Source organism: Esox lucius, chromosome 13, assembly GCF_011004845.1.
Source record: "Esox lucius isolate fEsoLuc1 chromosome 13, fEsoLuc1.pri, whole genome shotgun sequence".
Taxonomy (NCBI): domain Eukaryota; kingdom Metazoa; phylum Chordata; class Actinopteri; order Esociformes; family Esocidae; genus Esox; species Esox lucius.
The window spans coordinates 34,606,641-34,632,080 of NC_047581.1; the positions used below are offsets into that span (position 1 = coordinate 34,606,641).

Here is a 25,440-nt window from a genome sequence, read left to right on the forward strand (position 1 = left end):
ATTCATCATAGCGCTTGATGTTTTTTTCAACTTGAAGAAACATTAAAACTTCTTGAAATATACCGGACTGACTGACCTTCATGTCTTGAAGTAATGATGGATTGTCATTTCTGTTTGCATATTTAAGATGCTCAAGCCATAATCTGGACTACTACAGTACAAAAATCCACCCACCCCCCTATACACCCACCCACCCACCCCCCTATACACCCACCCACCCCCCTATACACTCACCCACCCCCCTATACACCCATCCACCCCCCTATACACCCATCCACCCCCCTATACACCCATCCATCCCCCTATACACCCACCCATCCCCCTATACACCCACCCATCCCCCTATACACCCACCCACCCACCCCCCTATACAGTTGCCCACCAGCTTCTGTGTGTACATCTCTTGCATGTTGTGGTGAATATTGTAGACAGTATGTGCCCTCCATTCCCAGGCCTCCCTCTCAGCAGAGAATGATAACAGCGTTTGTGTAGCGCACCAATCCACAGGCTCCTCTCACAACCCCAGGTGACTAAAACCCGGCACAACTTAACACCTCCTGCACACCCATTCCTGTCCTTCTCTTTCTCTCCATCGCCCCCGTTTCTTTCTCTCTCTTTCACCTCGGCTCAATTGTTGTCTGTCCTTCTTTTCTCCCATCCTTCATTTCTCTTGGTCTCCCTCCCGGGCCTCAGAATGCAGCCTTGACAAGGCCAGAAGGTAATGATACAGGTGCCATGATGCAACAAGCAGGCCTGTCGACTGTCAACAATTCAAATCATGAAGGAATAAGCTGTCATTAAGAGGAGCTCTCCCTGCAGTGGAGCTGTCAGCCCCTCCTCACTCCTCCCTGCCCCCCTCCCTCCCCTCCCTGCCTGTGCTGCCACTGGGGCTGGGCGGGAATGGGCTCCCTCGCCTGTCACCTTACAGCCAGGCTTTGGGAATAGCGCCACTTCCACACCAACTGTGGGAGCGCGAGGGAGGGTGGCGTGACTGTAGCATGTGTGCACACACACAAGGGTTGGCTGGTGTGCTGTTGTATATGGAAATAGTCACAGGATGTTATTTTTTGATCACGTCAATAACAGTGACAACCCCTGGCTACTTAGGGCATGTCTGCAGTCCACCTGTGCGGTAAGTAAGGAAATAAAGCAGATTGCGTTGATATTTTTTTTTTACCTATCAAATTTGTCATTCTGAAGATTTAGCAGCAGCGCCCAGTCAGATGTGTTTTAAACAAGACTTGCACAATCAATGCTGTGCAGCACCGAGCAGATGATTTAGCTAAATGATGATAATCACAAACAGCTAGACACCTTATAACTAAACTAAGTTAAAAGTGAGAAATATGCCTAATGTTCTCCAGCTATGCATTTGTTTTGCTAATTGACTGGCTAGTTATCAAGCTAAGTGGTTAGCTTCAAGCTAATTAAAGCTTCTCTTAGTAACAGATATGCCCCTCATGAATCAATATTCCTGCTGTCTAATATTTGTTTTGTGCAAACAAAAAACTAAGTAGCATTTTGTCATCACTTATACACCTTCATAAGCTGATGATATGTCCTGCTGTTTAACACATAAGCAGTAGAACACATTCCAATTCGCTCATCAGCCTTCAGCTAGCATTCTCTGTGGAATTAAACCTGTACTTGTTAGCATCACAAACACTTGTTATAACAGAGGCTCAGTGGATTCTTCCAACAGCACCCCCTGTGTTCACTGCCGGTATTATTTATTATCCCAGGGTGTCACAGGGTCACCATGAAGCTATGACAACCTTGATACCACCTAAGCCTAGCATGTACTCCGTAGCATACCCAGAAAATACCTCAGCAGAGTCACTGTCATAAGCCTGTTGATCAGTCATAAATGGGGGCGACGGGCGGAGTACTGTGGACAGAATACACTCTCGGGCCTTACTTTTTTAAGTTGTCACAGACTTGAAGGACAGCGTGATATCTTGTCAGAGACATTGGTTTTGTTTACCTATTATCATGGCGTTAGCCACAGCTAGCGGCGTTGGGCATTCACTACAAAGAAAGGTAGGAAAGGAGAGAGTGGAGATATGGGGAGAGCCAGGGAAGGCTGACCTCATATTCACCCTGATCCCCATACCCAGTCAAAGGGAGGCGGCGTCTGGGGTCTGATTAACCAGCGCAAGCAGCTCCTTTTCCCACAATCCCTGGCTTTGCCAGAACAGATCCCCTTGGACAGGAGGCCGGGGCTAAGTGTGGCTTCAAAGGAGGATGGAGAGGAATAAAGAGTGGGTTTTCACGGCTGACGCGTACACAGTGCGAATTCCCCCCTCTGCCAGCGATATGGCGCTGTGTGTGTGTGTGTGTGTGTGTGTGGAATGGCTAACGGCTCTCTTTGTCTCAATCAGAACACAGTAGTGATGACTGTGGACTGCAGGGCTCGGACAGAAGAGCTCCTCTGCATCTCCTGGTACACATGAGACTTAGCCAACAGTAGGTAGTGCAGGTGGGTGGGGGGGGGGGGGGGGTGAATGCATTTTCTCCCACCATGCGTCGGCACTGCATTGTCTTTTTAGGATGAATGAACACAGGAAAGTTCCAGATAGTAAATGGTCAAATCGGGCCTACCAGTTCTGTTGTGTCCATGCTGAGGCTACATAAGGACAGTCCACAAAACCCCCTGAAACTTTAACGGCAGCTTATCACTTAAGACACCAGACAGTCTACTGTTCAACACCCTTTACAGTACTCACTACAGCCGCTCTGCACGAGAGAAGAGCGGCCTCCCAGACCAGAGGCCCGTAATAAAACCAAGGAAATGAGGCCAAACATGAAACATGAAGAGCTTCACCTCGGTCTTCTGAATGCAAATCAGCCTGAGATGAAACATAGAAAGCCTAGATAGTGAACTGACTGTCCAATCCTGTAGGCTGGCCACCTATGGCTAGGAAGTTAACAAACCGAACACATAACTGGAGCCCCATGCTGAAGAAAAACGCATTAGGCACACCGTAGATAGTTAACAAGTGATAAGGTTTCAAGGCGTATGTGTCAAATGCACCGAACAACAAAGCGTCATCCTGTACAATGACATTCTTATGACACGGCACCCGACAAACAACGTAGTTAAGAGGAAGAGTATACAAACAAAATGTATCTAGAAAGTAGGGCTGCACGATACACCGTTTCAGCATCGACATTGCGATGTACGCATCCGCAATAGTCACATCGCAGAACATGCGACTTAGTAAGGTAAACATATCAGTTTACAATATATATATTTTTCAAATGGAAAACCAGCATGCTCTGCTTGTGCGTGACGAAATGATGAGCGAAGAAAAGGCAAAAAAGGCCAAAATTGAGAATTTGGTTGCAAAAAGAAATGCATTGTCAATTATTTTGAAATATTTCGGCTACAGACAGGATGATGTTGACCAAAAACAGGTACTTTGTCAAGAGTGCCTTGCAAATGTGGCCACAACACGACCAATATGTTCCATCATTTAAGGCGGCACCACAAATCTTCGTATGACGAGTGCAAAGCATCTCAATTCCTTCCAAGGCAAGCGGTGTGTAATGACATCACGCAACTATTTTTCTCAAGTTGCCATCCCAGAGCTGTACGAGAAACGCAAGACAAGTTGAAAAAGAGCTGTCACAAGTGGAATATTATACAGCAACAACAGACTTGTGGTCCAGCCGGACAACGGAGTCCTACATAAGTCTGACCGTACACTTTATTAATGAGGACTTCCACCTGAAAAGTCGCTGTTTGCAAACTGCATTTTCCCAGAGGATCATTCAAGTAAGAACATCGCAACATGGATGAGAGAAGCTTTAGCTGATTGGGGCCTAGATGAGTGTCGTTTAGTCTGTATAATAACAGACAATGCCGCGAACATGGTGAAGGCTGCACCTGAACAAGTGGACCAGATTGCAGTGCTTTGGCCACAGACAGCATCTTGCACATTGGCATTATTGCAATTGCTATACTATTACTGTTACATATTATTGCCTAGCAACCTATTCTGAAATATAAACATTTTCATAAGTTTCATACATTTTAATTGTAGAGGATGGGGCTGGGGAAGAACGAAGGATACAGACTGTCAGGTTAATAGCCAAAGTGCTTTCCGAAGACATCCTCTGTTTTTTCATATTGCAGAAAAACTAAAATATCGCAACGTCAGTTATTTCCGATATTGTGCAACCCTAATAGAAAGAAAATAATAACAATATAATAACAATAAACTTCAGTGGAATTTAAAGTCAAAACTTGATCGCCTCTCTCATGCTGCTTAAAGGTGGAATGTCACCTATCTCCATATCCACTTTGTGTGTGTACACTCACACACATACACACACACACACACACACAGTGGGAGATTGAATCCGTACTATTTGGACTTCCAAAAAAGAAACAAGAAAACATACAGCAGACAGCATGGTGTATCGGCCCAACATGCCAGCCATGCCCACAGCTCCTTCCTGGACTCAAACCGGAGTGGAAGGACTTCCTGTAAATGCCATGATGACGACGTGTCGAGACATAAGCATACAGCTCCTTGTTCACCATGATGAATGGACACGGCCACGCGCACAGCACCCTCTATATCTCCCCTGTCACTTTGCGTCTGAGGAACGCCAATCTCCCAGCAAATGTAATAATAGCCAATCGTACTGTAACACATACGCTCACACAAACACACGCACACACACACAGAAACACACAGAAACACACAAAGGGGACTTAGCCGGCAGACATGGCCATGCTAGTCTTTATGACATTTAGAGGGAGTGAGAGAGAGGGAGAAAGCCGGGATCTCCGCTAACTCAATTTGAACGGCAGGCCGATGAAATTAGGCAGGTAGCCTAGGCCAGCTTGACAAATGAGCACAGAGATGAGGGGGGAAATAAGCTCGTGGAGAGCGAGGCTTCTGGCACGCTAACACAAACCTGCCGTGAATGGGGGCACAGGGAGAAGAAATGAGAATCTAAATTACACTTTACACAACATTGGCATCAAAGCCCACGCTGGAATTTAACCTGGATACACATTATGGATGGGGGGTCTGTGGGGAATGGGCCGGCCTAAAAGAGGGTTTTACTGGGGAGAGCCTGAGCAAAAAAAAAAAAAACACCAAAAAAACAAATAGGATCTCTCTATCTTGGCAGAGAGCAGGGAGTCAAGGAAAGAGCCACGGTGATCTCCGATGCTTCTCCTGCCTCTTAAGCCTGGTTGCCTCTAATGGGCCTTGTTTCACCTGGCCAACATTATTTCTGGAACAACAATAACCAAAAACTACTGCTGCCTCACCCACCCCCAAACCCTGGGCATCTGGGGTACACCATGAGGACGCTGCAATACAGACGGGAGGCCTTCCCAAGGGTCTTCCAGAGCGACAGGTTGACACAGAGAGGTGGTGTATGTGCAGGTGGAGGAAGAGCATGAACGCAAGCTAGAGGGTGGGTGTGTGTGTGTGTGTGTGTGTTGGGTTTAGAGGGGAGTCAGTGATGAGACGGCAGACCTGAGGGCTGACCTGCAGCCAAGACGCCACAGACCACAAGAGAGATCACAGCCTGAGCAAGCTGAACTAGTGCAGCCAGCAGGGCCAGACGCCACAGAGACGGGCAGACACACTCCACAGGCCTGAACACAACCTCAACAACACCTCCTAATGGGAAAAATCCAACGCAGACATCTTACAGCAACAAAGACATTCCAGCACAGAAACAACAAAATCAAAAACGCAAAGCGCACACACACCCACACACACTAAGACCTAGTCTTATACACACCCTGCAAACCCCCCCCCACCCACCCACCCCCACCCCCCATCAGCCCTCTGACAACACCGGCTGTACCCTCGGCGCCCCCCACTGGCAGTACGTTGACCCTACCTCCTTGGCGCGTGTGATGAAGGGGATTTGGGACCCGGAGTCCAGGTCCTGGTTAATGATGAGGCGCCTGGCCCACTGGCCGGCCCGGACCACCCCGTCCCCGTGGATGAGCACCAGCAGCTTGGACGGGTTGGACATGGCGTCCGCGCTCAGGTAGATGAAACTCTTAGGCTCCTCCTCCGACGCATCCACCTGGTCAAATGACACAGCGAGTGAGCATTTCGCCGGGCACTGCGATCCGAACACAGCGGGTGAAGATCTGTTCCTGTTTCTACGGTTTGAAGTCCGCAGAACCCCCAGAAAGATAGCCGTAGTCATTTGTTTTGTAAAGGGGGCACAGGTTCAGAGCACGCTTGGAAGAATCATTCTGATGTAAGCCCGGTTTGTAAATACGAGAGTGGGTGCATTTCCGCAGCCCGACCCCAAATATGTTAAATTAAAAAGTTGGCAGGACCTCTTTGTTACTGTTTGAGCTGCATACTTCCCCGTTAAGAAGTACTTGGTACTTGGAAGTATGCAGGGTTGTGTTAGCCAGCTTTTTCTTCCCTCTAAGGAGTCTGACACTCCTTAGTAACAAATAAGTCCTTAAAAAATGTCCTGTGTGTGTTTGTGGGTATGCGTGTGTCCTAGACAGCCCTCGGCCTGTTGGATAGACGCAGTCCCCCTGTCCACCCAGGGAGATCTCTAAGGAAACAAGCACGACCCATAAAAACCATGGGTGGCAGCTGCAAGAACTTAATCCAAGCAGACAAAGAAAACTGGAGGGAAAGAAATCTCTGGCTTTCTTCTCTTTCTCTCTCCCTCATTCCCTCCTTCTACACTTGGCTCTGGTTAATCTGCTTCAAATCTGCGGTCACAAGTTCAACTCGACACAGGTGGACAGACCCACCAGCATCACACACACACACACACACACACACACACACACACACACACACACACACACACCAGAACTAGCTTTTTAGGAGGTATTTTTTTTCTTCCACGGGAATAACAAGCTAAATAAGGCAGGCAGATAAAAGTGTGTGTGCGTAATAAAACACAGGGTCTTTGGGTTACCTAGGTGATTTATAGACATTAATAGTGTTGTTACGACTGCTCATAGCCCCAGGACAACACAGGTCCTGACATCTGCTTTAAACAGAGCTTGGAAAAGTAGTGGGGGGAACCCCCCCCCCCCCCGCCGCCGCCGCCCCCCCCCAAAGTACAGGCCGAAAAGAGAACAGAGAAGTCAAGGCCGTGTTGAATGTTGTGATGAGCAGAAATGAATACTGAATACACCCCTGACAGCAAAGAAAAGTCAATTTGAGCGCATTTGAATGCCAAACAGATTAGGCAACAGCTTTTCTGACGGGAGATGTCGTGTCACAATACAGTTAATTTGTTCAGGAGACAGTCTTGGACAAAGGCAGAGAGCTGGAACAGATTATTCCCACTCCCAAACCGGGTTTTTGCGGGACACTCAGCATCATTCTCAGAAGCCGGCACATTTACGTCAATTTTCACATTAATACCCCCTATAATCTTCAAGGTTATGAATTATTCAATGCCAAAATGCCTTGTTTTCTTTTTTTTTTTTTTTATTTGCTATACTTACTGGCACAATTTCCTTCGTCATGTTGCACTTCGTCTCCAACAGTTGGTAAACATACTGCGTGATGATCTGGAAGACAAACAAACACTGTCACTTACAGAACGCCGCTAACGCAACAATGTCAGGTACAAACCCATCTACAGCAAACACCACAAAGGAGATCAGAAAATAAAGACAATAACACAAATTAGGATAAATTATTTAACTCGTAAGGCACTTTTCTCTAACCCAAAGAGCCAATCCAAATCCTGATTTGTGTGAGTGAAGAATAATGAACGCATACAGTGTATAGTCAATATATCTATCTGGCCTTTAGACAACCAGGCTGTACTGAGTGAGCTAATTGAGAGTGTCTGGTTTGCCGTGGCGTGCTATTCAAGCTCTGAGCTCAGTGCAGTCCTGGCGTAGAGGGATTGGAGGCCAGGGGAGGAAACAGCGCTTGGTACAGCGCTGAGGTATGTTGATCCCCCAAGCCACAGCACTGTGGAACGTGTATACAGGGTAATTTCAACCCCGGGCCAACGGTTTCATGGTTCAATGACATAAACAACTTTCTTTCTCTCTTCCTTCCTTTTGTTTCCTGGCAGCTGAAAACATAAAGGCTTTAGAGGAGACGTCGTTTTTTTTTTTTTTTTTTCTCTTTGGAAGGGGATGAGAGAGAGAGAGAGATGAGGGGTGAGAGATGAGAGCCGGGGTTTTAAGTCGGTCGTGTTCTTGCTTGTTTGTACTGGATGACAATGACCTGTCAGATGTGAGAGTGGGTGGGTTGAAGTACTGGAGGTATTATTGGGGGTAATCACCAGACGTGCCCGGCACAGCCTGGCATGGTGGTGCCGTGATGTAGCGCAGTGGCAACCAAGAGCGGGCGAGGACACGGCTTTGTGTCGGGGTTTGATGTGGCACGGCCGGTGGCGTCAGACAGACAGGAGGACGTGTCTGAATTTGCTCTTCGTTGACCACAGGGACAGCTGGACAGGCCAGAGTCCGAAAACCATCGCTCCCCTCTGTGTTGGTTTTAGTTTGATGGTATACCAACTGTGGCCTTATGATATGAACATGCACAGATCAAGATACACACCACCCTGTCACATGACACAGGACCTTGAACCTGGCTAAAGACCCTAGAAAAACAACACAACTCCTCTGTCAGTACACAGTAATAAAACAACACAACTCCTGTCAGTACACAGTAATAAAACAACACAACTCCTGTCAGTACACAGTAATAAAACAACACAACTCCTGTCAGTACACAGTAATAAAACAACACAACTCCTGTCAGTACACAGTAATAAAACAACACAACTCCTGTCAGTACACAGTAATAAAACAACACAACTCCTGTCAGTACACAGTAATAAAACAACACAACTCCTCTGTCAGTACACAGTAATAAAACAACACAACTCCTCTGTCAGTACACAGTAATAAAACAACACAACTCCTCTGTCAGTACACAGTAATAAAACAACACAACTCCTCTGTCAGTACACAGTAATAAAACAACACAACTCCTCTGTCAGTACACAGTAATAAAACAACACAACTCCTCTCAGTACACAGTAATAAAACAACACAACTCCTCTGTCAGTACACAGTAATAAAACAACACAACTCCTGTCAGTACACAGTAATAAAACAACACAACTCCTGTCAGTACACAGTAATAAAACAACAACTCCTGTCAGTACACAGTAATAAAACAACAACTCCTGTCAGTACAAAGTAATAAAACAACAACTCCTGTCAGTACAAAGTAATAAAACAACAACTCCTGTCAGTACACAGTAATAAAACAACAACTCCTGTCAGTACACAGTAATAAAACAACAACTCCTGTCAGTACACAGTAATAAAACAACACAACTCCTCCACCAGGCCGATAGTTTCAACAGAACTCCTTGCCATGTGAACCATGCGACTACAGAACCACAGAGCACTGAAAACAAACAGTGTTGAACCAACACATCAGTTTCTGTCTCCTAAACCAAAAGCCTCCTCTGTAGAGTTGGAAGGAAAATGCTAACACCAGTCACAACCACACGCTCTTTCAAAGCCAAAAGAATCTCACTGCTAACACGATTACGTGTCTACAGAAACACATTACGGACAAATGACGCCATAAGACATGATTATGAAGGAGGCCCAGTCACAGGCTGGCGGGCAACGGATCTTATCCATTTGACCCGCTGCATGAGGAACGCCCCACACGCTAAGACATATAGGATGCCCCGCCACTTGACCCGCTGCATGAGGAACGCCCCACATCAGCTAACTCACTAGCATGTCAGACTCTCTGACAGAGACTATAATGATTGCTAGGCTCAATATGCGAGTGTTATTGACATCAATAAGCCCGGGAAAAGGAATGTTATTTGTGCTCCATTATTTGTTCAGCGCCTCAGGTGGCCCGAGAACCATCTGATATGGAGAAGGAGAAGGCTGGGGGATGTGGACTGTGTGTGTCAAGGAAGCAAAAAGTGCATGTCCTTGTGTGCGTGTCTGGGATATTTGAACGAGTAAGTCAGAGGCGATACCGAGAGGTCTTTGTTCAGGGTGACAGAAAGGCCCAGGGTCATCCCCCAGACTCCACCCTATCAGGGCCAGGCAGGTGTCACACATCCCCCAGCCTTCACCCGATCAGGGCCAGGCAGGTGACCCACATCCCCCAGCCTCCACCCTATCAGGGCCAGGCAGGTGACCCACATCCCCCAGCCTCCACCCTATCAGGGCCAGGCAGGTGACACACATCCCCCAGCCTCCACCCTATTTGGGCCAGGCAGGTGACCCACATCCCCCAGCCTCCACCCTATCAGGGCCAGGCAGGTGACCCACATCCCCCAGCCTCCACCCTATCAGGGCCAGGCAGGTGACACACATCCCCCAGCCTCCACCCTATTTGGGCCAGGCAGGTGACCCACATCCCCCAGCCTCCACCCTATCAGGGCCAGGCAGGTGACCCACATCCCCCAGCCTCCACCCTATCAGGGCCAGGCAGGTGACCCACATCCCCCAGCCTCCACCCTATCAGGGCCAGGCAGGTGACCCACATCCCCCGCCTCCACCCTATCAGGGCCAGGCAGGTGACCCACATCCCCCAGCCTCCACCCTATCAGGTCAGGCAGGTGACCCACTGAACAGAACCGGTCAGACAGTGTGGACACCAGGCACTGGTGACCTGGCCTTCTCCCATTCTCATGGGGACTGTGTGTTTCAGGGGCAGGGTGGAGGAAACATCCCACCCCTTCCTTCTTGGTGCCAATAGGACCAGAGAGGAAGGAAGGTCCTTACAGGGGTCTGGGGGAGGGATGTGGAGGGTCAGAGAGAAGAGACAGCAGAGGGAGGGAGGGAGGGAGACATTTCTGGCCTTCAACAATATCTCCCCCACACGCACTACTACCCCTCTCCTCCTCTCTCTCCTGCTCCCCTCCCCCTGGCCATGGCTAAGGCCTTAATGAAGACCACCGTGTCCGTAAGGCAATCTGTTTGTAAACTCTCCTGGTGGAAAAACCCTCTTCAAAACAAACAAGTGAGTTAGAGAGAGAAGGTTGTGTGTGTGTGTGTGTGTGGGGGGGGGGGGTTCCAAAGAAAGAAAGAGAGAACGAAAGAGTAAGAGAATGGGAGAGGGGTAGAGCAAAGTAAGAGAAAGAGACACAGAGAGAGAGAGAGTGTGTGTGTAAGAGAGAGCATATTCAGACCTCCCACACTGTGTATGTATAACGCTCTCAGATTACTCTGGTCACAGTTGTTTCCGACTGACCACTCCGATACGGAGACCATACTCCAGACACGGGCCGATGGGGGGGTGGTGTTACTCCAGACACGGGCCGATGGGGGGGGGGGGGGTGTTCCTCCGGACACGGGCCGATGGGGGGTTGGTGTTACTCCAGACACGGGCCGATGGGGGGGGGGGGGTTGGGGGTGTGACACGGGCCGATGGGGGTTGGTGTTACTCCAGACACGGGCCGATGGGGGGGGGGTGTTACTCCAGACACGGGCCGATGGGGGGGTGGTGTTACTCCAGACACGGGCCGATGGGGGGGTGGTGTTACTCCGGACACGGGCCGATGGGGGGGTGGTGTTACTCCGGACACGGGCCGATGGGGGGGTGGTGTTACTCCAGACACGGGCCGATGGGGGGGGTGGTGTTACTCCGGACACGGGCCGATGGGGGGGGTGTTACTCCGGACACGGGCCGATGGGGGGTGGTGTTACTCCGGACACGGGCCGATGGGGGGGTGGTGTTACTCCGGACACGGGCCGATGGGGGGGTGGTGTTACTCCGGACACGGGCCGATGGGGGGGTGGTGTTACTCCAGACACGGGCCGATGGGGGGGTGGTGTTACTCCGGACACGGGCCGATGGGGGGGGTGTTACTCCGGACACGGGCCGATGGGGGGGTGGTGTTTACTCCGGACACGGGCCGATGGGGGGTGGTGTTACTCCGGACACGGGCCGATGGGGGGGGTGGTGTTACTCCGGACACGGGCCGATGGGGGGGTGGTGTTACTCCGGACACGGGCCGATGGGGGGGGGTGTTACTCCGGACACGGGCCGATGGGGGGGGGGGGTGTTACTCCGGACACGGGCCGATGGGGGGGGTGGTGTTACTCCGGACACGGGCCGATGGGGGTGGTGGTGTTACTCCAGACACAGGCCGATTAAGGGGTGAAGTTCACCCAGCATCTGAACAGAGCCCAAACACTAACCACTGGCGGTTACGGAGCAGGTGAAACATTGTTAACATATACTGGGCTAAGACACACACAGACAGAGAGACACACAGAGAGACTCACAGAGAGACAGGCAGAGAGACAGGCAGAGAGACAGGGACACGCACAAGAGCAGGATGACGGTGTTGACCGGGGCTCTTTCTACCACTATCCAGGGAGGACACACACTGCTGACATCAAAGCCGTTTACATAAGGAAAGTGGATCCACATCATTGCAGAGCTCCGAAAAGAAACTCTAGAAAAAGAGGAAGAAAATTCCTAAGCATAAAACACAGCATTGGAGCAAAGCTACCAAAAAGAAAGGGGGTGGGGGGGGGGGGGTTATTTTAAGGGATGGTATGTCTAACATCAGGTTGAGAATTTTAAATAGAGTCAATTGTTGTCTGACTTCAAGCCACTCTCCATTTCTTTCATTAGTGGGATATACGGGGGTACAAAGCAGAGGCACTCCCAGACAAATTCCCACAAGGTTTCTGTGTTGTGCCTCTGTCTGGGGGAAGGTGGCTCTCTGGAGAGGAGAGAGAGGGGGGAGAGAGGGTGGGAGGGTGTTTGCATGGGGTTTCATCTCCCCGCCCCCCTCTCCTCCTCTGCCCCATACCCCTCTCGTAGTCCCCTCCCCTCTTGGCGCAGCGCTGCACCTCCTAATAGCAGTCTAATGACCACATCAGGTGTTACCTCAGCAGTCAGCCCAGGGATAATTCACTTTTAAAGAACGCTGTGGTAGATGCCTGTGTTGTCACTCTCTCTTAGCTCGCTCTCTCACACCGTCCATACCTCCCACCCTCCCCCTCCCTCCCTCCCTCTCCCCCTCTCGCTCTTCATTTCTCTCTCCCTCCCTCCCCTCCCCCCCTCTCTCTCCCTCCCTCCCCCCCTTTCTCTCCCTCCCCCCCTCCCCCCCTCCCCCCTTTCTCTCCCTCCCCCCCTCCCCCCTCTCCTCTCCCCCCTCTCTCTCTCTCCCTCCCCCCCACTCTCCCTCCCCCCCTCTCTCTCCCTCCCTCTCTCCCCCCCTCCCTCTCCCCCTCCCCCCCTCTCTCTCTCTCTCTCCCACGCTCTCTCCTTCTCCCCCCCTCCCTCCCTTCCCCCTCCCTCCCTCCCTCCCTCTCTCTCCCCCCCTCCCTCCCTCTCTCCTTCCCCCCCCCCCTCCCTCCCTCTCTCCTTCGCCCCCCCCCCCTCCCTCCCTCGCTCGCTCCTTCTCCCCCCCCTCCCTCCCTCTCTCTCTCCCTCCCTCTCTCTCTCTCTCTCTCTCTCTCCCTCCCTCCCTCCCTCCCTCCCCCTCTCTCTCTCTCTCTCTCTCTCTCTCCGTAGCAGCACCGCGGGAGTAGAGGTGTGACGGGATGCGATAAATCAAGAGACAGCTGCCATTTTACCCCCATTTAGAGGGATCCTCTTAACCCACAATCAAAACGCCCGTGACTGATAGGGGTTACCGGTGCCTTTGCGTGCCCACTGACGGGTTTACAGTACAGGCCGACCGCAACCTCCCTGGTTGTGTGTGTGTGGGTTGGTGTCATTTTCATTTCCCTGTTATTTTACAGTTATCCATCAGTCATTTGAACAGTGAACATGACTGACGATACACCATGAAGTCGCATATTGCTGATTAACCAGCATTTACTGGTCATTTGAACAATTACACTGCATATACAGCACCCACAGTAAGACCAAAAGTTGGTATTGAGTAGCTTGGAGCAAGTGAGAAGGAGAGAGAGAGAGAGGAAGAGAGACAGAGGGAGAAGATAGAGAGGAATACAGCCATCTGCCTTGGCCCAGGTTCATTAGAATATTGCGCGCGCGCGCGTGTGTGTGTGTGTGTGTGTGTGTGTGTGTGTGTGTGTGTGTGTGTGTGTGTGTGTGTGTGTGTGTGTGTGTGTGTGTGCGTGTGTGTGTGTGTGTGTGTGTGTGTGTGTGTGTTTGAGAGAACTGTATTGACAGTTTACTACAGCTCCATGTGGGCCTGGCAGCATGCTTGTCACCTATCAGAGGAAACAATCCCTCACCTTTAACGAGCAGGGCCCAGGTCACCTTTAACCAACCCACCCACCCACCCACCCAGTACCAATACCCCTTCACAGAACAGGGCCAAGGTCACCATTAACCAACCCACCCAGTACCAATACCCCTTCACAGAGCAGGGCCCAGGTCACCCTTAACCAACCCACCCAGTACCAATACCCCTTCACAGAGCAGGGCCCAGGTCACCCTAACCCACCCACCCAGTTCCAATAACCCTTCACAGAACAGGGCCCAGGTAACCCTAACCCACCCACCCAGTACCAATAACCCTTCACAGAACAGGGCCCAGGTCACCCTAACCCACCCACCCAGTATCAATACCCCTTCACAGAACAGGGCCCAGGTCACCCTTAACCAACCCACCCAGTATCAATACCCCTTCACAGAGCAGGGCCCAGGTCGCACACGCGCACACATGCACAGCTCCAGGAGTACTATATATCAATGCTGCAGATCAAACAATCGTGCATACAGCACACGTGCGCACACACCTGAAACCCAGGTAGAGACACACTGATCAACTACGAACAAGCAAACACACACACAGACAGAGAACCCCACATTAGTCATTTATCTGACAAACAGCACCTTGAATTACTGGCTTTGTGGGCTGGCATTCCCAAGTTTTCAAACAACACAATTCAATATGCTAATTGACCACAAACTGGGACATGAAACAAACAGTTCCCAGAACATGTGGAGCAGAGTGAGGCATTTGGGCTCCTTGGAAAGATTTTCATTTTGAACTGTATAAATATATAAATAAACCCAGAGTAATAATTCCAATCTGGACCCAACCCCAGCTGTGATTCTTTCCTCGGCGTGACCATCAACCCATTCTCTACATCGTCCCCCATTCAGACAAGGCTGAAGTGCAAATTGGACATCTGGTGCTGTGATGTCTGACAATGAAGCCACCATTCTCCCCCTACCACTGCGTAGATGACTAGACCGGCAGGGCTTTGGAAAGAGGATAGGCAGAAAGACAGAAGTCATACCAGCTACCAACGCGAGGGCCACTGCAAATCGCCCAGACGCAGGGCCAGTCCAGGGCACAGCGTCCCCTCGCCCCTCCCTGAATCCATTGTGGGTAATGCACCCACGCAAGGGCAGTTGGTTAAATGAGGGTTCCTAACAGCTCCGCGACCTTCAATTTACACAGCCTAACAAACTCAGAGAGACCATGTACATTAACCTCATGACCAGAATTAGTAATTGCACAGAATGATCTTTCACTGTAAAGGACCTCCTCATTGTTGATAGTTTCCTAAAGTAAGAAACCAATGATGCCGACACTTGAACTGTTAACCAATACATAAGGTCCTGATGACTCATACAGAACTCTTCGGGCCTCTCAGGAGGCGCGGCGTAGGCACTCTTCTGAAACACCTATTTTGGATATATTTTGCGTATGATTTTCGGGGCATTTTGCCCTTCTCTGACAGAGATTTTTTTTTCTTTTAGCGAGCGGAATTGAACCCACGCTACAACAGCACACCTGCAATGGAGGTAGTGCCTTTCAGACTGAATCCACTACATCACCAAGCTGGGCACCACAGTCTGGGTTCGAGCCTTGACACTGTCGGGGAGAGCGGAAATATTGCAATTTGTTCCACTGCTCTCTAGTAACTCCAATCAGCGGTCTGGTGGACCTGCAAACCTAACGGAGATCATCAAGTGGGTGTAACCTGCCACACAGTCACATGTGCCTTCCTAAATCTTAGAGCCAGTGAAAAAAAATTTCATACTCTGCTTCACCCACGTGTTTAACCATTTAGATGGCAGTTTTCCCATCCGCGGGCAAAGCATTGCATTGGACTAGAGAGGGACCTCCTCAGGCATCAACAAATTCAGTTAAGTTTGTCTGTACATGTCTGTCAATGACGCATGCTAACAACTAGCTAGCTTGTCCATTCTAAAACTGGCCAGTTTATTTGCACAGGATAAGACTAATTTAAAGATTTCAGATTTTTATTAAACAAAAAAGAACAACAGAAACAGTACATTTCTGGGTTAGAAATGGTTCAGATTTATAAATGTTCTTGCTTGTCGGAACAGTAAAACAGAAGAAAAAATAAATTGTGGTTGGGTTTGGGAAATAATTTGTGTTCCAAATCCAGGTTTTATTACTTCTGTGTTTTCTGGGCTGCTTTACCAACTTTCAGTGTTTAAGAATATGGCGAGAAAACTCCACCAGCAGAAGACTTCATTAAAGTCTAGTTCTCAAAGGACATACCTGGATTAGAAATAAAAAACACAGCTAAACAACCAAAGAGTTGATCTAGTGCTTTGAACTTCAAAAGAACAACAATTCATAATAAAGTTGCAGGCATTCAAATTAACAAAAGATTAAAAAAGAAAACCAGTGCTGAACTCATATGACTGGAAACGTATTTATGGGTTGACAATGAATGGACACAAAGTAAAGTTTACTGTGTGGTAGGCAGCCTAAAGTCACATCAATCAGCCTGTCAGTCAGTTACAGTCATTTTGCTTGTCAGTCAGTAAGCCAGTCAGTCAGTCATAATCACTTAGTCAATCAGCCAGTTAGTTACAGTCAGTCACCTATAGTCAGCCTATCAATCAATAAGTCAGCCTGTCAGTCAGATAGTTACAGTCAGTCAGATAGTTACAGTCAATCAGATAGTTACAGTCACTTAAATCGACAGTCATTCAACCAGCCAGTTAGTTACAGTCAGTCAGTCATAGTTAGCCAACTGGAAGGTAGCGATGTTGCTAGGAGGACTAGATCGGAAAGCGTGCCAGCATACTAACCAATGCTATGACACACACAGACACACACAGACACACACAGACACACACAGACACACACCTGCTAGAGCTGTGACATTGGCAAGGGCCTGGAGGGATCATGGTCCTTTGAGCGTAAAGGTGTAAACAGCACGCCTGCTGAGTCAGTTAGAAATCAGGGCAAATCAAGCCTGATCACACACCCTCTCTCGCGCACACACACACACACACACACACACACACACCACACGCACACACGCCACGGCACCACTGCCAAGGAAGGATCCACCAGTCTTTGGCCACAAACACACAATCTTCTGACACATTCCAGACAAACAGACACACAATGCAAAGGCCCTTAGAAGACAACTGGAAGAACAGCCACGGTAACATAAGCTGCTCTCCGAACGGGACGAACACACTGTGCTGATGCACTGTGCCTGTGTACACACTCCCTGAATCCCCTGAAAGAAGCTTCATTTCTCTCAATTACATATTCAAAATTAGGGTAACATTCATTTCCTACTTTGTCATGTTTTAATTAACTTTCTTTGGCAAAGGAGCAGTACAACGGTTATAATGAGGACAGAATGTACAGCAGGCCTTGGCGATCACAGACAGAATGAACAGTAGGTCCTGGTGATCACAGACAGAATGTATGGCAGGCCCTAATTTGGTGATGGTGGGGACACTCCCTGAATGTTATAACCATTACAGCAACAGTATTCCATTTACATTTTATTTGATCTGAGAAATTGTGCCCCAAGTTCTCAATTTTAATTCATAGGATAAACAGAATAATCAACAAATATTGTACACAGCATCCAATTTGGATCAGACTTCTTGTAAAATTAAACAGTAAACAGTAAGGAACAGTATGTATTACCAGAACAAGTTAATTACCTCATAATAGAGCGACTAAGCTACAACCAATATGACACTGTCAACAAGTTGAAGGGCTCAGTGCCATGACAGTGCAAAAGTGTAGTCCGTGGGTCTGTCGTTTGGTGAAGAAAATGACACTTGACTGATACATGTCAAGTGTATGTTTTCATCACTGCATCCACCACTCATTATCATAGCATCACTGTAGAACATGAGACACTGGCACATTCCCCACTGGAAACACATCTGTGGGTTTCCCAAGGACCAAGGAAAATTAAAGGGTCATTAAACTCTTCTGCACCTAATATGCAAGATGGAAGTGCTTGCATTCAGGAAGTCCGCTAGCAGCAAAGCACATTTGACCGTGAGGAGAAGTTTTACCAGAAATGTAGGGAAAGTTGCAACTAAAAAGCTTTTTTTTGTGTGGAAAGGCAATAAACTAAAAAAGATTGCAAGTATGCGAAAGACCATGAAGCATGTAGTGTCAGCACAGATGCAGACAGAAAATCTTACACAGATAACGTTAATGTTTGGGTCCAGCAAAACCAAGCCCTCAGAGGAAATGAGGCGGTGAAGACGTGGAGTCGTAACAGTACGTACCTCTCCTAGCGCCTCATATCGTTTCTGGTTCCACCTGTGGAGATCCTCCCGGGCGTTGAAAACAAACGGTTCCCCAGTCTTGGTGTGCCTCAATTGGCCCTCTGATGACAGAGAAATGAAGAAACAAAAGGTGAGAAAGACACAGGTGGACAGTGGGAAGCAGAAAGAGGGATAGAACGAATCCATGTTAATGCAGGACTAATAAACTCAGTGGGAGTGATGAAAACCCTTTCCAGGGGGCACAATACGGAATTAATTCAGCTCCTACTGCTTTGCTAGGGCCTGAAGAAAAATAAAGATCATGTAATAAAGTTGGTCTAATGGATCAATAAACAGTACATATCCTGTGTGTTCACAAGGGTGACATCATCAGCAAAACATGAACATAATTCCTCAGGTTCTTACAACGGTTTTTGTAAACACGTCTCAGAAATCTTTTAACATCCTGCATTATCCATCTGCATATTATCGGCTAATTTATAAAAGTGTTGAGTCATTTTGAGACTGTAAAGACCTTTTCAGACCTCCCGTTTTGGGCTGGATGTGTAACATGTTGTTCATATGTGCATAAACAGTAAGAATCACTATCATACTAAGCTATGGATTTCCAAGTTTCAAAGTGAGCGGTTTTTAAGACATGAGGCCCACATTGGCATATAGCTGATAGAGATGGCCATTGTCATTTGAATATTCAAAATGAAGTGAATTTTTATATGCTTGTGTGAGCATATATTTTTGCAAATTGGCCTGAAAATATTTTTTCTAGATACAAGCAAAATTCCATTCTGGGATTTATAATACACCATGAAATTTTTTTTATACAACACATATAAGTTATTTTACATGACTTACGCTCTTTCACCCGTGTTTTTTGTTTACATGCTCAATCAAACTACACTGGCCAAAAAATTAAGGGAACAATGAAATTACACTTTGGGTCTTAAACAAAATATATTGAAGATTTAAATCTTTACCGTATATTGTGTAATTCATTGAGAACTAAATGACATAACCACGGTCAATGGAAATCAAGATCACCAACCGATTGAGGGCTGCATTTCAACGTGAATCAAAACCAACAATTGTAATCACAGGCTGTTGCAATTTCATCTTGGCAACTCATAGTGTGACTCAGTAGTGTGTATGGTCCCCACGTGCCTGTATGCACTCCAACAACGTCTGGGCATGTTCCTGATGAGACAGCGTATGGTGTCCTGGGGAATCTCCTCCCAGACCTGGATCAGGGAATCAGTGAGCTCCTGGACAGTCTGTGGCACTGGTTGGTGGCGTCGGACACACTGATACATAACGTCCCAGAGGTTCTCAATTGGATTCAGGTCAGAGGAACGTGAGAGCCAGTCAATGGCATCAATGCATTCATCATTCATGTACTGCCTACACACTCTGGCCACATGAGGCCAGGCATTGTCCTGCACCAGTAGGAACCCAGGGCCCACTGAACCAGTGTAATGTCTCATGATGGGTCTGAGGATTTCATCCCGATACCTAACAGCAGTCAGGGTACTGTTGGCTAGCACGTGGAGGTCTGTGCGACCCTCCAAGGAGATGCCTCCCCAGACCATCACTGACCCACCGCCAAACCAGTCATGCTGGATGATGTTGCAGGCAGCATAACGTTCACCACGGCGTCTCCAGACTCTTTCACGTCTGTCACATGTGCTCAGTGTGAACCTGCTCTCATCTGTGAAGTGAACGGGGCGCCAAAGGCAGACCTGCCAATTCTGGTGTTCTCTGGGGAATGAAAATCGAGCTCCATGGAGCTGGGCTGTGAGCACAGGTCTCACTGGAGGACGTTGGGCCATCATGCCACCCTCATTGAGTCTTTCTCCTCACACTAAGGAGCAGATACCGGTCCTGCTGCTGGGTTGACGCACTTCTATGGCCCTGTCCAGCTCTCCTTGGGTAACGGCCCTTCTCCCGGTATCTCCTACATGCTCTTGAGACTGTACTGGGAGACACAGCAAACCTTGCAGCATGTGCCAACCTGGAGGAGCAGGACAACCTGCGCAAACTGAATTGGCTGCAGGGACGGCCACATGCTACAAGTAAGGACACTAGCAAAATGCAAAACTAGAGGAGAATCAGTCAGTAAGGATAAGGAGAGAGCAACTGTCTGTGGCCACCACCCGCAAAACCATTCCCTTTTTGGGGGTTGTCTTGCTGTTGCCTCTCCAGTACACCTGTTGTCACTTTCATTTGCACCAAAACAGGTGACATAAATTCACAAATCGCTTGTGCTTCCTAACTGGACAGATTGATACCCCCGAAGTTTAGTTGACTTGTTATGTACTGTGTGATTTTTTTTAGCTTTGTAGTTCAATTCAAAGGAAGATGAAATACATTTACAGAACTGAGAGTTACCAATGAAAGTTACTGATGGTGAAGTGTTGGGAAGAAAGCATGTAGTCAGCTAGATCATCTGACTAGCCTCTCCATCCAAAAAAGGTCCTGTTCTGAGCTGATACATAATGGCTTCAAATGCTGCAGCCGAGTTTGGCATGGCTACTACTGCTTCTTTCTGTCTCTGTCGTCCAGTTGAGCGCTAGCCCCTTTATCACATGAACTGCCACAGAACCAGTGGTACAGGAAAGACACCCACTTATTTGCATGTTACGTAGTAGTGCTCAGGTTAAAAACATCTGTAAATGTTTTAAAACATTATCTGAATAAACTATTTGAATGATAAAAGTTACATTTGAATAATAAACCAATGTCCAGTGCACACCCTTAATACATGATACAGAACACAATGACAAGGGACTTGGTTTGATCCAGACATATTAAACAATTATAGGCCAATATCGAACCTCCTGTTCCTCCGGTTCCTGTTTCCCAACAACTGAATGCCTTCCTGAAGACAAATAGCATTAATGAAATGCTCCAGTCCGGTTTCAGACCACATCATAGTACTGAGACTGCACTCGTGAAGGTAACAAATTACCTTCTAATGGTGACCCTCTTGATCTTAGTGCATAAAATATGTCTCAAGAGTTGCTTATTTTCATCTTTGAAACATTGCAAAAAACTGAAACTTTCTATCAAAACTGATGCAGAAAAAAAAAATCCATGCTTTTGTTACTTGTAGATTAGATTACTGCAATGCTCTTATTTCCAATTACCCTGACAAATAAAGAAAATAACTTCAATTAGTGCTGCACACGGCTACTATAATCCTAACTGGAACTAAAATATTTGAACACATTACTCCAGTACTAGCCTCTTTACACAGGCTGCCTGTTAGGGTTAGGGCTGATTTTAAGGTTTTACTCTTACCTATAAATCAATACATGGACTTGCTCCTACTTACATCGCTGAAATGATCCAGCCATACATACCTACACGTAACCTTAGATCGCAAGATGCAGGCCTTTTAATTGTACCTAGAATTTCAAAACAAACAGCCGGAGGCAGGGCCTTCTCTCATAGAGCGCCACTACAGTGGAATTATTTGCCAATTAAGGTTAGAAATGCAAACGCAGTGCAAACTTTCTATTATTAAGTGTAGTCTGGCCCAGGGGCGTAAAGGTTACCAGAAAGGCTTGATACTGTCCAACCTTGCTGTCTTGCCAGGTGGGCTCTCATCGCCACTGGGATGCCCTCCCTCCAATGCCATTCGGGGGCGGAATCACTGGCTTGTTGTTGTCGTCTCTCTGTGGCGCAATTGTGCAATTTGGCTGTACTCTGCTGGCAATACTCGGCCCTCATTCAGGGTGGTTGCAGTTGGTGGGTGTCCCTTTGGTTATGCTTAGCAATGTGGGTGGATTGATTTCCTGCCTGTTGGGCCCTGTCCGGGGCCTCCCCCAGGTAGGGCCACAGGACACTGTTTCAGCCCCAAGGTCTTACGCTGCTATATTACTGTGCTGGGGGAGTAGGGTCAGTTCTCCTTCTACACTGTAAATTCCTATAGATCTAAGGAATGCATTTTCTAAATGTTCCCTCTCCTGCTGTTTTAACCTAGGAGGACATAAGGTCTTGGCCCACACCTGAGGAGTACCAGCCTTGACAGAACCGTTGCTGTCCCTGTCCAAAGTCGTCCTGGTTACGTTGCAGATCAAGACGATACCTGATGATTTCCGCTGCCACTGTGCTGACATCTCCCCCTCCCCTGTGTTGTCCCTGTCCTTGTCCATCTGGTCATGCTCCCGACCTGGACTAAGTTTAAATAGACTCGGGACACAGCTCACATGCATTTATTAATTATTACAATTTGTACTCTTAATTTGTTCACCTGGCACAGCCAGAAGAGGACGGGTCACCCCTCTGAGCCGGGGTCCTCACTAGGTTTCTTCCAAAATTTCGGCCTTTTTAGGGAATGTTTCCTAGCCACTGAAATTCAACACTACTGTTGTTTGCTCCTTGGGGTTTAAGGCTGGGTGTTTTGTAAAAGCACTTTGTGACAACTGCTGATGTAAAAAAGGGCTTTATAAATACATTTGATTGATTGATTGATTGATTGATAGTAAATGCTTTATTGTGTCATTATTTTAGATTGCTATCAAATTTTTTCAGGTGAAGAACACAGCCAGTAAAATAACAGTTTAGGATACAAGGGTTGAATATCAATTAAATCAAACCAAGTATCAATTAAAATGGAATTGACCCAACCAAGTGTTAACATTTTACTGAGAAATAGAGAATAATCTGAGTCAGAACAGATCACAGTGGACCAATGCTTCAGCTCCCCAAAGGAAGAAGAAAACTAAACGCTGTTCAAACTGACGGGCGCTTAATTATGGCAGGAAAGCTAATGATGGTGTGAGGAGGAAAATAGCGGTAGAAGAAAAAAAAAAACGTGCTGCTTGTTAGGTTTCTACCTCCGTCTGGGCATGCTGAAGTAGTTCCGCCTGTCAAAAGAAGCAAACTAGCTTTGACCTTCAGTTCAGAATGAGACCCTGCTTTCCTGCGCCTCTCTCCCTTCATGCAATTAAAAGCGTTTGGCTGCCGTCCCCCCATCTGGCAGGTACAAGGCCCGTGGATGCGGAGCGCTCTTCCAGTCACGACTCCAACGGCCTTCTGGGATGTCTGGCAGCCCAGGCTCAGACAGCTGGTGTGGCGTAAACTCCCTCGCTTTCCTTCTCCCTCTCTCTGTCTGTCTTTCTTTCTGTTTCCGTCTCCCTCTCGCCTTTCTGTCTCTCTCTTTCCTTCTCCCTCTCTTTCCTTCTCTTGCTATCCTTCTTTCTCCCTCGAAGCGTCTTTCTCCCTCTAAATGTCTTATTCTCATCCCCACCCCTTTGCATGCCTCAGCAGCCCAACCGAACTGAGATGGGAGGAAGGAGAGGGCCGGAGCGGGGCGGGGCGGGGCAGGAGGGAGGCGTCAAAGGGAAGAGGGTTGGGTCACGCGCTTAGTAGGCCGGGCTTTGGGTGGCGGCCATTCAGTCTTCACTCTCACTAACGATGGTCACTTCCCACATCAACAGTGAGTGTGTGTGTGTGTGTGTGTGTGTGTGTGTGTGTGTGTGTGTGTGTGTGAGAGAGTGTGTGCGTGTGTGTGTGCGTGTGCGTGTGTTCCTGAACACGCAAGCACATAGGATGGACTAGAAACACTAGGAAATTTACAAGGACCAAAGTGTAATATACACCGAGTAAAAAAGTAGTACTAGATTTTCGAGGAGAGAACTTTTTAACACCAGCGATTATTAGAGAGTCGGAGTTCCTTTTCCAATAAAAGGCAGGCTAAATGGGTAACAAGCAGAGAATAGTCTAATGCGATAAGGAAGAGCAATTCAACACTGTGAGTATCTTTTTCAAGCTAAACAATTATCCACGTCTGTTCAATGCCGCCAAATACAGCATTTAACAATGAGGCCATCGATCCTTCAGTTGACACTGCAACATAACGAAGCACAAAACAGTGTTAAATTTAATTGTGACCTCTACGACGGCAAAACACATAACGCTTAAATACTGAGAGTGTACACACTTAACCCAAATAGCCAGAGGGTCTCATACTTTTGCAATTATCTCCCAAATCCTGACAAAAAAAAATAATCCATCTTTTGAAGATTGCATAAGCATTTTCCATCTCCCTTAAATTACACCACTTTACACCCTGTTATCGGGCGATAAATCTCTCACTGCTCACCAGCTCGGCGTTACAAAACGTTGCTTTAATCATTAGCCGCTAGACAACGTGTAGCACTGGAAGCCTGTTCATCAACATGGAGCCCTAATAGCAGGCTGGTGCCCATGAGAGGGGCGCGGGGGGGGGGGGGAGAGGGGCAACAGGGAGACATGGGACTATCGCTCTGAAAAGGAGCCGGTACAAAAGTACCTTGAAGAAACCAATTATGCACTGACGACGGGGACAAAGGAGATGTACTAAACAGTAGCGCCTAACAGAATGAATACTAGAACCTAATGGAACTCTACAGTATGTGTGCGCGTGTGCGTGTCTGCGTTTGAGAGAGAGAGAGAGAGAGGGAGAGTGTTCAGCATCATCGCCTCCACAACACGGCCTCTCAGAGGAATAAGTTTCCTCAACTTTTCTCCCCTTTTTCTAGCGTAATTAGCATGCAGTTCTCAATTCTGGAGCTTAATTAGGTGTAGATAACCTTGGATTTCCAGTAATGAAAATCCGGAGGGCTACCGTGATGAAGCCATCATCTTTATAATTAAGATACCTGTATCAATTGTATACAGCCTCTTAAATATTTACACCACTTAGACGCAGGCAAACCAGGGTGTTGGGGAAGAAAGCCCTGCGGTCACGGCAGCACTGAGCCACCTCCACACAAAGCCGGGGGCCCCTTAGTTTGAATAGAAATGATATTCTGGAAGAGGGAGAGCGAGACACCCAGGTAGGTTCCTCAGCCGTGGCAGCCCGGGCCTGTTCGGAGGAGAAGCAAGGTTATGCAAATCCTCCGTCAGATTGAGTGCAAGGCTGAGTAGGTTACTGACAGGCTGAAGAGTACACAACATGTCCTCCTCAGGACAGCCACACAGCCAGCATGCAGAGACTGTCACACGG

The 25,440-nt window shown here is 48.0% G+C and overlaps 1 protein-coding gene across 1 annotated transcript in view; it reads right to left on the reverse strand.

Annotated features, from left to right (window-relative positions):
* Positions 1–25,440, reverse strand: part of fam172a (family with sequence similarity 172 member A) — a 183,466-nt gene that overhangs the window by 152,114 nt on the left and 5,912 nt on the right. The window contains exons 4-6 of the mRNA XM_010897606.4: positions 18,453–18,553; positions 7,472–7,537; positions 5,875–6,066 (exon numbers count right to left, since the gene is read on the reverse strand). Coding sequence (XP_010895908.2) covers positions 5,875–6,066; positions 7,472–7,537; positions 18,453–18,553 — 359 coding nt within the window. The remainder of the gene's footprint in view (positions 1–5,874; positions 6,067–7,471; positions 7,538–18,452; positions 18,554–25,440) is intronic.